At 58.1% G+C, this 12,823-nt stretch overlaps 4 protein-coding genes across 4 annotated transcripts; 1 reads left to right on the plus strand and 3 right to left on the minus strand.

Annotated features, from left to right (window-relative positions):
* The first annotated feature begins 647 nt into the window (after positions 1–647).
* Positions 648–2,852, plus strand: CDEST_00690 (uncharacterized protein). The gene is made up of 3 exons (XM_062916849.1): positions 648–784; positions 884–1,764; positions 1,823–2,852. Exons 2-3 carry the CDS (start codon positions 999–1,001, stop codon positions 2,521–2,523), a joined length of 1,467 nt encoding a protein of 488 aa, XP_062772900.1. The 5' UTR covers positions 648–784; positions 884–998; the 3' UTR covers positions 2,524–2,852.
* A 584-nt stretch (positions 2,853–3,436) lies between these two features.
* CDEST_00691 (Putative SET domain-containing protein) lies at positions 3,437–4,994 on the minus strand (the record flags this gene model as incomplete). Its single annotated transcript, XM_062916850.1, has 2 exons — positions 3,437–4,059; positions 4,220–4,994. The coding sequence occupies 2 exons, from the start codon at positions 4,992–4,994 to the stop codon at positions 3,437–3,439; spliced, it is 1,398 nt and encodes a 465-aa protein (XP_062772901.1).
* Positions 4,995–7,050: 2,056 nt separating this feature from the next.
* On the minus strand, positions 7,051–8,836 carry CDEST_00692 (Putative sulfatase, alkaline-phosphatase-like, core domain superfamily; the record flags this gene model as incomplete). The annotated part of the gene is made up of 3 exons (XM_062916851.1): positions 7,051–7,929; positions 8,029–8,616; positions 8,699–8,836. The coding sequence occupies 3 exons, from the start codon at positions 8,834–8,836 to the stop codon at positions 7,051–7,053; spliced, it is 1,605 nt and encodes a 534-aa protein (XP_062772902.1).
* A 768-nt stretch (positions 8,837–9,604) lies between these two features.
* On the minus strand, positions 9,605–11,316 carry CDEST_00693 (uncharacterized protein). The gene is made up of 2 exons (XM_062916852.1): positions 10,948–11,316; positions 9,605–10,751 (listed from the first exon to the last, which is right to left on the minus strand). Exon 2 carries the CDS (start codon positions 10,610–10,612, stop codon positions 10,043–10,045), a length of 570 nt encoding a protein of 189 aa, XP_062772903.1. The 5' UTR covers positions 10,613–10,751; positions 10,948–11,316; the 3' UTR covers positions 9,605–10,042.
* Positions 11,317–12,823: the final 1,507 nt, after the last annotated feature.

Consider the following 12,823-nt stretch of genomic DNA (forward strand, 5'->3'; position numbering starts at 1 on the left):
AAACTGTACGTCCCCCCCCCCCCTCTCTCCCCCACCTCCCTATATCCTCCTTCCCCTTTCATCTACGGGATGGAGACTGGACCCTGAAGACACTCAACTGTGGGTGCGTTATCGATATGTTCTTATCGATAGAGAAAGTGGAGAGCCAAGATGGCGGGATGTGCTGCGATAAGACCTTGGCGACCGGGGAAAGAGGAGCGATACCTTGATGAGAGCACCATGGATTTCCGGAGAGTAGCCAGTATTCGTAGGTATCCTATGTGTACCTCGTACCTCTTCCAACACTCGATCCTCTCCCCGGTTGGCTTTTCAAGGTCGACGAACAGGAAAGAAACCTCCAGAAAACACCATAGCATGGCCCAAGCCCGAACCATGAGAGACTGGCTGCATCTCGGCGACTGATTCGTTCCTATCGACGGAGGTCTTGCCGTACGCTACCTACATAGTAATTACCCTTCTACCAGCTACTTGCTACTAACAATATCGATTCCCCGCACCCGCCCGCTACCCATTTCATGTGCAGTTACCAACCACATGATAACCGCCCTGAATGAACGCCCCTGGTCTGGTGTCGAGTAGTACAATCGGGTACTTTGGAGGGTTTTGGCCGTCGAGGTACCAGCGTAGTAGTACATGCGCCGTTGCACCTGTGACCTCCCCTTTCCCAGCCAGACTCTCACTGCGGCATCCTCCCTCTCGGCTTGACAGATGTACCCTCTTGTCCTGTCGCTCCCATCCTCCGTCCTCCGCCATCCTCCCATCCTAGGTATCCCAGGGCAATCAGGTGCGCTTCCCCCCCCCCCGCCTGGCCTCTTGCCCACCAAACGCCGCCCCTCCTCCTGCCTTGCCTTGCTCCGACCTGACCGATACTTACCGACCGCAGCCTCAGCGGAGAGTGACAGGCCACCGCCGAACTCAAGTCAACGTCGTGCCGTCTCATCCTGCAACCTCACCCGCTCTTTCGCAGAGCCACCGTCTTTATTTTATCGCTTCGCACCATGTCTTCTTGCGGTGAATCGCCCCCTCCAAGCAGGATGGATCGGTTTTGCCAGCTGCCCCCAGAGCTCCGCGCAGCAGTCGTCGAGCACGTCGTCGACTATTGGCGCCATGGCGATGAGTCCGATTCCATCGCCGACTACGCCCTGGTCTGCAAGGAGTGGCAGGCCATCATTGAGCGTTTCAACTTTGCCGTCCTCCGAGTCACCCAGGCCAATCTGGACGACTTCGAGACCGCCATGGTGGGCTCCCGCCGGGGTATCGTGAAGCAGATCAACCTACACGTCGAGCTGCCTGCCTACGACAATGATCCCTGCGAAAAGAAGGAGACCTGGGAGGACAAGGCTGAGAACAACGCCTGCTTCACTCGTGCTTTTCACCGTCTCTTCCGCATCATGAGCCGCTGGCCCGTCGAGGAGGCCGTCAGCGGCGGTATTGACTTCACCTTGAGCATTTCGTCGCCGAGCGACCTTCGTAACGCCAACTTTGAGCTATGGCAACGACGCAGGTGGAACATCAAGGACATCGGCGAGAAGCGCTTTGCCGATTCCTGGATAGACTTTGTCGGCCAGGACGAGGAATTTGACAGGGTCAACCGTTTGCCTGCCGTCAGCGTCATCAGGTCCTTTACCGTGAGCCCCCAGAACCACCGCGCCTTGATGCCTGCCGCCCACGCCGACATTATCGCGAGACTGCCAGGGTTGCAAGAAGCTCGCTTCGACATTACCAAGGATCGCAAGAAAGAGGCACGCAAAATCCACTTTAACCGTACGGGTCCCCCGTCTCACTCGCCCTTGCAAAGCGTGCTCTCACTAACTTGTCATAGAATTCGCCGGGTCCATGAACAACTGGCCCATCTCGCTCAAGTCGCTCATAATCGCCAGTAACACCATCTCGTCATGGCGTCAGATCCCCCACGAGACTCTGGCCGAGGGCGACAGCGGCGCCAAGCTGTGTGAAAGGCTCCGCTCCGCCGCCCAGCACCTCAAGCACTTGAACATCACCAACGTCGTGCGGATTCGCGAGTTTCTCCGCCCCTACTGGCCTCTGGGCATGGAAGACACGGAGCCCTTCCTAACCAGCCGTCCCTACTATCCGGAGTTCTGGCACCTTGAGACACTGCATATATCGTATGGCTCCATCTGGTACAACACGGAGTGGCACAAGCAGGGCGACAATATCAACGAGTCTTCCGAGCTCGTCGATTTCCGCCAGAACGTCTCGCTCGCCGCTGCTCGAATGGCGTACCTGATGCCCCGGCTGAAGCACCTGACCATCAAGCAGCGGCCCCTCATGTGGGCGGGCAAGCACGAGCTCGAGTACCGGGTCGAGAAAGAGAATGGGAAGCCGACCAAAGCTACGCTCATCTGGACTAGCACGTTCGACTTTAAGCCTTGGGAGCGAACCGTCGAGGCATGGACCGAAGTGGCGGCCCGGTATACCGGATCGAAGCTCGGGTCCCACGTCAGGAAGGCCTCGTGGCTTACGGATGGAAAAGCGCCTCTGTTGCCGTCTCTAACCTTCTAGTTGAATGCTTTTTTGGGGGGTTGATCACATATGGGGATTTTTCCATTGGTGGAGTTGAACTATTTCCTCCTCGTGCTGGAGAGTATTTTTTTTTCTTTCTTTTTTCTTTGGCACGCCCTCTCATTACACTTGGTTCATGATACCCGGGGTCTAGAATTGCTTCCACAACATCAGGGCATTTTTGAAGGGGCGGCATCAGGAAGGGCAACAGGACAAGTAAAGCGGAGGCTGCTCTAAATAAGGTGTGTGGTAGACATCACATCACAACCGGCGTATCTTTGGCTTTCATCCTAGGTAGACATTTCGAATGAACGAGACACGATTCAAACACACGCATTGTCCACGATTTCCACGACTGGTTCCCTCCCGGCGTCTCCCCCAGCTTGCGAGGCATGATTCAGGATGAGGTGGTTCTGCTACACAACAAGCGCCGCGACCATCGATCGCCCCGTGCCTCACACACTGTATCGCTACGAGTCTCCATGGTTTGATGATGGCCGGGTTCGGGTGGGCGACATTGTTGGAAGTGGGAACGTGTTGGCACAATCGTCACGAGCGGGAACCTGGTGGCATCACGACATCCACACGGATGATGCATTCCGTCTTTTTATGTCAACGGTGTAAATTCTTGTTCATTCTCATCTGACGCCAGACGGAACCCCCCCCCCCAAAAAAAAACCCCCAAACCTGAGCCCAAAAAGGTTCCCCCACAACCACCACCAAACGCCAAATGCCGTAACGCCATAAACCCGGCCAGACTAACACATCACCCGGGTGGGAAACATTCTCACGCCAACAGCGAATGTGGGTTTTTCTTCTTCTTCTTCTTCTTCTGTAGTCCAGCGTCATGATCGGTAAAGGAAAGAAGATAAAAAAACGGAAGCCAAAATCACCACCCGTGCCTCAATTCTTTTCACTCATCATACTCGTCCTCGTCTTCAGATTGGTTGGGCTTGGAGCCTGGCCCCCAGCTGTACCGCTTGCGCGTCCTCAGCATCCAGCTCCAGTGGGACCATGGGTCCTCGGCGAGCTTCGTCATCTCGACGACGTCGCCGTGGCCCTCCCACAGGGTCATGAGGCCGGCTTCGACGGCGAGGCGGGCGTACTTTGTGGCGAGCCAGGGCTCGCCGACGCCGTTGTACTCGATGGCGGCCAGGGTGTAGGCCTCGCTCAGCAGGGACCAGTTGTTCTCCTGCTCGTAGAGGGAGATGAGCAGCTCCGCCATCTGCGGGGTGGCACGCGAGGCCGGGGTGTAGTCGTTGAACTCCTCGCGCAGGGAGGCGATCTGCTCGATGCGGCGGTCCGACTCGTCCGTCTTGAGGCGGTGCTGCATGCAGTGGTTGCAGGAGCAGTGGAAACCCCAGGTCGTGTGCAGGCGCTCGCGGCGGGCGGCGCGCGACTGCATCGGGTCGATGTAGGAGAGCGTCAGCTCCTCGCCGGGGATGATGTCGCGAAGGGCGACGGTGCGCTGGGTCAGGGTGCGCGGGTCGAACCAGTAGTCGACGTTGGGGCGGCAGTCATGGTTCATGCGGGACGCTTGGGCGGTGTTAGTGAGGGGGTGTTGTTTTCCTGATTCTTTTTCTCTTTTCTTCTCTTATCCTTGTTCATCTTCATATTCTGTTTTTTCCCTCTTCTTTTCTTTTCTCTCTCTCTCTCCGCAACACATAGAAACACAACAGATGCAGGGGGCACTCACTATTCACAAAGACGGCGTAAAAGTCGTCGTCGCGCTTGGCGTCGTCCATCTCGACGTCAAAGGAGTTGGTGAGGAGGATCTTGTCGACCATGGCGGTATGGTCGCCCTGGAAGCCGTGACTCGACATGTTGAGCCACTGGCTGCGGTGGTTGAAGGGGAGGTAGTCGATGGCGTGAACCTGCAGCTTCTTCATCTCGTCGAGGGGGACGTGGGTGAAGGCGGCGTAGTCGATGAGCAGGCTGGCCGTCTCGCGCAAGATGACCTCGCCGCGGCGAATGGGGATGGTGGCGACAAGGCCGTAATCCTTGCCGGGCACCTTGGCCACTTTGAACTTGGGCAGGGGCCGGTTGGTGCCCTCGAGCTCCTGGGGCCGGGTGAAGCCCCAGTTGCGGGTGATGTGGGCGGCGCGGTCGGCGTCGGTGATGATGGACATGCCCTTGCCGCCGTAGTGGGCGGCGTAGTAGATGCAGAACTCGGGGCTGTCGGTGCCGTTCTTGAAACAGGGCGACGTGTGCGTCCAGTTCGAGTGCGGCGTTGTGGGCGACGGCGGCACGGAGCCGGCGAGGGAGAACTGGTCCCCGCCCCGGCCGCGACCGCTGCTGCTGCCGCTGAGGAGATCGGCGCCGTCCTTGTTGCGGCAGATGGGGTTGCTCGACGAGGCAGCGAGGAGCTGAGACGAGATGCACATCTCGCCCGAGCCCGACGAGATGATCTTGGAGTCGCGGAAGGCCAGGGCGGAAGAGCATGCGCCCAGGAGCACGAGTGAGGGCTTCATGATGGGTGGGTGAGATGAGGGACGGTAGGTCAAAGTGAGCACCCAATAGACGACCGTGATCTACACAATGCGAATATGGAGAGAGTGGGAGAGGGAGAGGAAAAGGAAGCAACAATGAGATGAATCCGACGAGGGATACGGTGAGAAGAGGAGGGAAGGAAGAAAGAAGAACAATAGCAAAATCAAGAGGGCGCAAAGAGGAAATGGGGAAGATGCTACTTTCGTCCCGTTGATCTACAAACAGCCTCTCAGAGACGACGAAGCGCTTTGCAGGTTGAGCACATGGGACCATCCATATAATAAGTTTCCGCCGTCCAAGAGCTCACTCAATAAGGAAGAGAAAGAAGAATAATAAGCGGCACGAGACCCTTGGCATCGCCTCGGCTTTGAAGCATGATGGCCGCGGGAGGTTCGAGCCCGGCGCGGGCTGGACCAGCGTTTGGGATTGCTTCGCGGATGGAGCAGGGGGGGGGGAGGACAGCAGCAGCGGCAGCAGTATTGGAGCGGCGGGGAGCAGTGACAAGGTCCGCGAGCTTGGTCGAACCCGGATCCATGGGTGTTCCTGTGCCTGTTCCTGTGCCTGTGCCTGTGCCCAATAATCAAGGTAAGGTAAGTAAGTATACTACAGGTAATCAATGTGTAAGTCGTTCTGCCCCAGTCGAGGCCTACTTGGGCCCGTTGACGCTCCTCGTCCCCTCCCCTCCCCGGGGTGAGGACCCACGGCGGGAAGGGGAAACAAGACCATCGGAGACGAATGTGACGCCATGGTACAGCTTTTCTTTTGCTGAGGCTATTTTCGTGGACGAAAGCAAGGATTTAGGCGACTCATGATGGCGGAGGAACCAGCCGTCGAAAACCCCAATTGGACGTTGACAGTGTTTGATCGCTCGCGGGAGCCTGCGCTGCGATGGCGGTCACTGGTTACTGCGATGTTTCCTTGATGTCGAGATGCTCGTTGATTGGGGGGGGAGGGGGGAGGGGGGCTAGTCGACGAGTGGTGGAGGGGGGGCGGTTTGTGCGCTCGTGTCAGATGTGTTGCAGGAGCTCCCAGGGAGGGTACATTATAGCGTCGCAGACAGCAAAACGACGGGGAAGACGGAGAAGACGGTGGGGTGGGAATTCTGTTTGGGGATCAGACAAAACAAGTGACACTGGCTGATCGGCAGCATGAGAAAAAAGCCTTGGCCTTCGATCGCTCCCCCATGCTATGTCTTCCCCCCTTGAGTACATCGTACAGGTACGGTCCAACGAACAACCTTCTTTGCATGGCGGTGGAGTGTTTCCAAACCGATTCCGAGGATTATTGTGTGTGTTGGTGACGCGCCGAGCGGGGGGCGGGGGGATGTGAGTTGGAACGAGGCACGAGGAAACACTCTGGGTGAATAGAGTTAACTTTTGCCAATGCCGCAGTCATCCACACAACAGGCCGGAGGTGATGGGGTCGTCGGGATTGACCTGCTTCTCTGAGAGAGGGTTCGATGTTGATGCGGATTGAAGAGATGCAGGTGGACGACGACGACGACGACGACTTTTGCGCGCTTGCTACCGCCACAGCGTCGAGGAAGAAACATGCGACGAGACGAATGCAGGGCTCGCGCCGCAATGCCCACCCCACCCGCTTGGTGGCTAAAACAGCCGGTGTACGATACATCGTACTCCTCCAACTAGGGTTGCACTGCCACTAATTCCGGCGATACAGAGGCGCGGCCGGGTTTTACAAAATAGCGACTGGGGCCTCTGTACAAGCAGCCGTCGCTTATGTTTTATTTTTTACTGCTTGGAGAGATGCATCGCGGGATTTTGCATCTTGTCTTGTTGGTTTGCCAGGTACGGTGAGAGCCGGTCTCTCTCCCGTCGGGGCGCGCCCGGATGACCCACACACGGACTCGACTCCGAAAATAAAATGGGACCGCCCGGAGCTCCGGATCGCCAGCCAAGCATCCTTTTCAACAAGCAACTCTTCTTCTTCTTCTTCTTCTTTTTCTTCATGAGATCCTTCCACCCCGAAGCAAAGATAGTAAAAGTGAGAAATGAAGAATAATAAAATAAACAGAAATCACCCCTTGACCCCGTCCCCCTCCAAGACGCCGCCCCTCTTCCGGAACTGCTCGGCGACGCTCTCCATCTCCACGGCCGGGAACCGCGGGTCCTTCTGCCACGGCAAGAAGTCGCTGCTCGCGACCATCCACCGCAGCACCACCCCTTCCATCCGCCTCCTCACGTCCGCGTACTCGCCGACCTCGGCCAGGTTGTGCAGCTCGCCCGGGTCCCCCGCGCGGTCGTAGAGCTCCGCCGGCTCGTACAGCCGGTACACGAACGTCCACCGCCTGTCGCGGCACGCCACGGCCTTGCCCGCCACCGTCGTGTCCTCGTGCTGCAGCGCCGCCTTGATGTCGTACGGGTACGGCGCCTGCTCCAGCAGCGGCTCCTCGCTCGCCAGGAACCCGCCCTCCGTGAAGGCGAACTCCTTGTGCCGCAGCGGCAGCCCCGTGCGCCCGTCCCGCCCCGCCGACGCGAGCACCGACGCGAGCGACGCCCCGCAGTGCGGGAAGTGCTCCCCGACCCCGGCGAGCTGGAGCACCGTCGGCACGAGGTCCACCATCTCGCACATCTCGTCGTACACCACGCCCCGCGGCAGCCCCGCGCCGCCGACGAGGAGCGGCTCGTGCGTCAGCGAGTCCGACACCCCGGACGGCCACTTCTCGATCATGCCGTGGTCGCCGAGGTACTCGCCGTGGTCCGTGAAGAAGAGCGTCACCGTCGAGTCCCAGTGGCCCAGCGCCTTGGTGCGCTCCACCACCCGCCCGAACTGGTCATCCAGCCGCGAGATCATGCCGTAGTACGTCGCCATCACCTCGGCCCAGATCTCGGGCGTCGCCCTGTGCGTGCCGTACCGCTCGCGGTTGAGCTGCATATACCGCGGCTCATAGCCCGTCTGCCGCATTTCGTCAGTCAAGGGTAATGGGATGATTGTATGTACGCATGGACCAAGAAAAAACAGCAGGACGAAAAAGGAGAAGGAGGGAAAACTCACCTTGTCGGCCGGGTTCGTGGGCTTGCTCATCTGGCTCCGGTCGTACATGGAGAAGTACGGCTCCTCCACCTGGAACGGGCAGTGCGGGAAGATCAGCGGCATGAACAGCACCCACGGCTTGTCGGCCGGCGGGTGCTCCAGCCACTTCAGCGCGCCCTTGACCACGGCGTCGTCGTAGTCCATCGCCTCGGACGGGTTCCGCAGCCCCTTGTAGAACAGCCGCCTCCAGATGTCCTCCTTGTCCTCGGGCTCGGCCCCGGCGCCGCCGCTCGCGAACCGCGGGACGAACTCGGGCGTCTCGAGGAACCCGTACTCGTCCAGCGACAGCTCCGTCACCGCCGGCGCGAAGGTGTCCCCCCGCGGCGCGAGGCACGCGACGTGGTACCCGCCCCTCTCCCGCAGCGAGCGGAACAGGTTGGGCTCCCACGGCTTGATGAGGTTCTCGAGCGACCGGTGGCCCGACACGTGCGGGTAGTTGCCCGTGAACATGCTGCAGCGCGACTGCGCGCACACCGACGCCTGGACGAAGCAGTTGGTGAACCGCGTGCCCTCGGCCGCGAAGCCGTCAATGTTGGGCGTCTTGACCGTCTGTCGCGCGTTTTTGTTCTTGTGTTAGCCGTGAGTGAGTCTTGGAGATGTGCCACTGCGCCATGCGGCGCGCGGTACCGACCTTGTTCCCGTTGCAGCCCAGCGAGTCGTAGCGGAGCTGGTCCGGCATGAAGATGATGAAGTTGGGCTTGTCCACCGCCAGACCATTGGGCTTGGGGGGCTTCTCATAAGGAGGGGGGATCTGAGAGGAGGGCGCCATTGCAAAGAGATGCCGTGAAAAGATACACTGCGATGAAGGATCTCGCAAACTGCGTAGGCCTATTGGAGCTGAATGAAGCTGTGACGGCCAGATCGAGCGGAAGCAGAGAGACCACATAAAGACCGAGCGAAGTACATATATAGATCACGCAGGAAGCTCCAGAGGCTACCGTTTGACCGCCATCAGCAGCCCACCCGCCGATTTCATGCGCCAGCTCCTACTGGTCGAGGCGACGTTCAACAAGGGCGACGACGATGGCGCATCGTCCACCGCGGAGCCGATAGCCGTTGCGATCATCCGGCGAGATCCGACCTGGAGGGGGGGGGGAGCGGGGCCCGTCATGGGGCCAATGAGAGCCGGCACAGGGGCGTTCCTCGTCCGTTTCGGGGCATGAATCGGGGAGTGGCCATGATCGCCGCGACGGGAGGGGGGAAGGGACTTTGTTCATTTGCTCGTCGATCATGCCCACCACCACGGCCCGGCGGGGATGTTTGCTCGAGGTGAATCAGTTGCAGCGGCGTTCCGTGCTCAGCCACTCGAGACAAAAAAAGAAAACGTCGTGCCCTGTCTTGGTCCTGGGCATATGATTCTACAACTCGCCGCCTGTAACACCCTTCGTCCTCACTTCAGGAGGGCGGCTTAGTCGGCCGATTGGGCTTCGGCCGGACCTCCGATGGAAAGCCTGTGCGGGGATAGCTGCGACGTCCAGTGCTAAAATAGCACACGCTTAGGGGGATCAACGGGCATAAGAAGACAAGACAAGTTCATGTGGGAAGCCAGAGTTCCCCGGCTATGGTCAATTGTAGTGAGGACGAAGGAAATTATACAGCATTAGAATATACAAATATTCTACAACCCGGCATTCCGCCTTCACCACACGGTGAATCCTGTCGTCGTTCACACCGCGGGACAGGCTTCCCGGGGTAGTCGTTAGTTTATGTACGTAATTGTTGCGCCCGAGCCATATCCTAATGTGTCGCGACGCGCGATAACTCCACAGAACACTGGCCGATCCTCCGTTTGCGGATCATGCATTGATCAAAGTCATCGGTGCGCAGGGTATAGAAGTGTGTCGTCGAACGCCATGCCATGTCGAGAAAAACGCTGAGTGATTTGTTTGTACAGCGGGTGACGATCTGTACAGCTTGGTTTTGTTGTCCGGGCAGCGTGGGAAGGACCACGTGGACGATTGAACTGGTGTGTTGCTTAGTTGAAGCGCTCCTTCTCCCGCAGGCCGCCGATCGAGTCCATGTCGACAGAGTAGAACTGCGACTTGCTGTCCTTCTCGTAGGCCGGAAGCTGCTCGTCGCGAACGGGCTCGAGGCCGACGGAGCCGCCGTCGCCGACGCGGACGACGAGCACACGGCCGCTCTTGCGGCGACCGCCCTCGTCCTGCTCGTCAGGGAAGGTGATGTGGATCTCGGGAACGTTGTCGGGAGAGTGAGGGGCGGACTGGGGGTTCTGGAGCATCGGCGAACGTCCGTCCTGGCCGATGTACAGGACGCTTGAGCGGCCGTCCTGACTTGTCTGGATGGTGAGGTTGTGGTGGTTGCGGGCGCCGCCACCCTTGACCTCTCGGTAGGTGGGAAGCATCGCTTCTTGCCGTTGTTGTTTGCGGATGCGGCGCATGAGGAAGAGTGTGGAAACGAGGAGAAGGGCGAAGAAGACCAGGGCGAGGACCACGATCATGAGGTTGAGCATGTCGCTGCCATCGTCGTCGCGGCGGACAATACCGGAGGAGGCGTCCCGGGTAATGAGGTTCTGGATGGAAGGCATCTTGCGGATCGATCGTAAGAGGGCTTGGTTAATATTACTGCAAATATGTCCGTTTTTAGAGTGGGCTCTGCTGGAAAGAAAGTGGTTCGTTTCGGCGGTCAGGGAGCGGTATTCGACGCAATTATTAACGAGAGGACGTCTACGGTGACCCGTTAGCATCACGAAAGGGGTCTGCTGCGAGTTGTGTTCGAGGGTGCGACAGTCTAGTGAGACATTCTGAAGCTTTGGCAGGTGAAGGCCAAAAAGGGGACAGTGTTCTAGATCTCCTCCCTTTTCTCACCGGCCAACGCAGGTCGGTCGCGGGATCGGGTAGGGCGAAGCAGACGAGGACGTACGTAAGGGATTAAGTCTTCTCTTTGCAGGCCGTCGTGGAAAGTCGTAAAGAATGCACTTGTTTCTGGTTGTCGTGGTTATTTTTGGGTTTGGTATTTCGGGTGAGGGGGGGTTTGGTGGTGGGCGGGCGGGTGGTAGACGGGATAGTGAGCGGGATTAACGATAGGACGGATAATAACAGCTGAGTGAATGCAAGCTGGAATTCCAAGGGGGGGACAATATTAGAGAGTGACTGGAAGGATGATAACGAAGGTAGGTAGAGAGCGAGTGACAACACACGGTCCTGCAACGCACAGCAAGGACGACGACGATTGAACAAAGTTGTTGAAGAAGAAGGAAGGGGAGAAAAGAAGAGGAGGAGAAGTCGGAACGGGGACGGGGACGAGGAAGGATATGTCCTGGAAATGGAAATGAACAAGCAGGGGGGTATTTGGCAGGTGCAGGTGCAGGTGCAGGTGCGGTGTGGTTCGTTCCTGCATTAGAACTGGGCAGTGGGCGGCGGGTGGTGGCCGCCACACACACCTCTCAGTCTCTCTTTCTTCCACTCACCTCCACGCCTCCCAGTCGGCGGCGGGTGGGTATTGGACGCCTAGGAGGAACACGCGATGGGGCCTTTCCGTTCCTGGCGAGGCATCCAGGGATAATGCAGTCACAACACAGTATATCACATTATGGAATGCCCTCTTTGGTATAACTGGGTGGCATGCATATTACACATCGTCCACATCGTGCACATTGCACACGGCGTGGGCGGCACGGTCGTTCGTCATCCCAGATTCCTAGATTGAATCCTCCCCAACTTCTAAGCGCCTCATCCCCTTCCCCCCAGACTAGCCTCTACGGATATATAGATGCACTGTAAGGAGAGCGGTATGCACTGAAATAGGGGAGAGAGAGCCGCTTGAGCCTTTACCGCCTGGATACTTTGTTGGGTTGGACAGCAAAGAGAAGGGCTAGAAAAGAAAGAAAAAAAGAAAAAGAGGAGATGAGGAATCGGACGACATCCCCCCAATCGGCTGGACGGGGACTCCCACCTTCCCTTCCACGGATCCATGGAGCCCATAGTTCCCATGATCCATTGGCGTAAGTGTCTTCGTGCAAAGTACGAAGTACTGTAGTGGACCAGACCGGGCCAAATCCCCATCTGGCAAGCACAGCCCTTGGAGTGGTTTGGACCGATTCGGCATGGCTTGGAGCAACGGTCCAAGATTGAGCGTATCTGACAGGCACGAACGATTCGTCAACAACCAGCTGCAATTTCCGGTGTGTACCAATCACCACCGCGTGTGCCTGATAAAGGTGGGACCGAACCGGGAGCCGCCTTGAAACGGCGCGGATTATTGGGCGGCCGTTAGCCGTTTCCGAACTAAGCTCATTGACCCCCTGCAGGGGCAAGCTCGTGTGCAAGAAGCGAGCCCAGCGCCTGGCTTCCTGTTGGCAGCTGCTTACGACCTCTCCTGAGTTTTGAGTCGTGAGTCCAGAGTCCCGAATCCATCTCTCCTTGACGCCGGGCGGCAGTGACGAAAACTTGGTACTCCCCTTTTCCCACACAATCTGGACTCACAAATCAGCATCCACTATGGACTGTCATCGGTGGGGACATTGGATAGAACAAGCGGTTAGCGTTATGAAGACTTCCATTTCGAGAAGAAAGGTGCGTTCGCCCGCCAGCCGTACCCAGCAATATCCAGCTCAACCCGGCTTTATTACCCAGAGCCCATAGCCTACGGACAGAGGCAAAAAAACAAACATCGCCGGGAAGAATAACAATGCAACGATGCAACGCCCGCCGAGATCCCACTCTCATTCACTCGTCACAGTTATTGCCTAATTCCCTTTCCATGCCGTCCGTCTCACAGCGTCGCCTACGGTCTACGT

The sequence above is a fragment of the Colletotrichum destructivum genome, chromosome 1, assembly GCF_034447905.1.
Source record: "Colletotrichum destructivum chromosome 1, complete sequence".
NCBI lineage: Eukaryota > Fungi > Ascomycota > Sordariomycetes > Glomerellales > Glomerellaceae > Colletotrichum > Colletotrichum destructivum.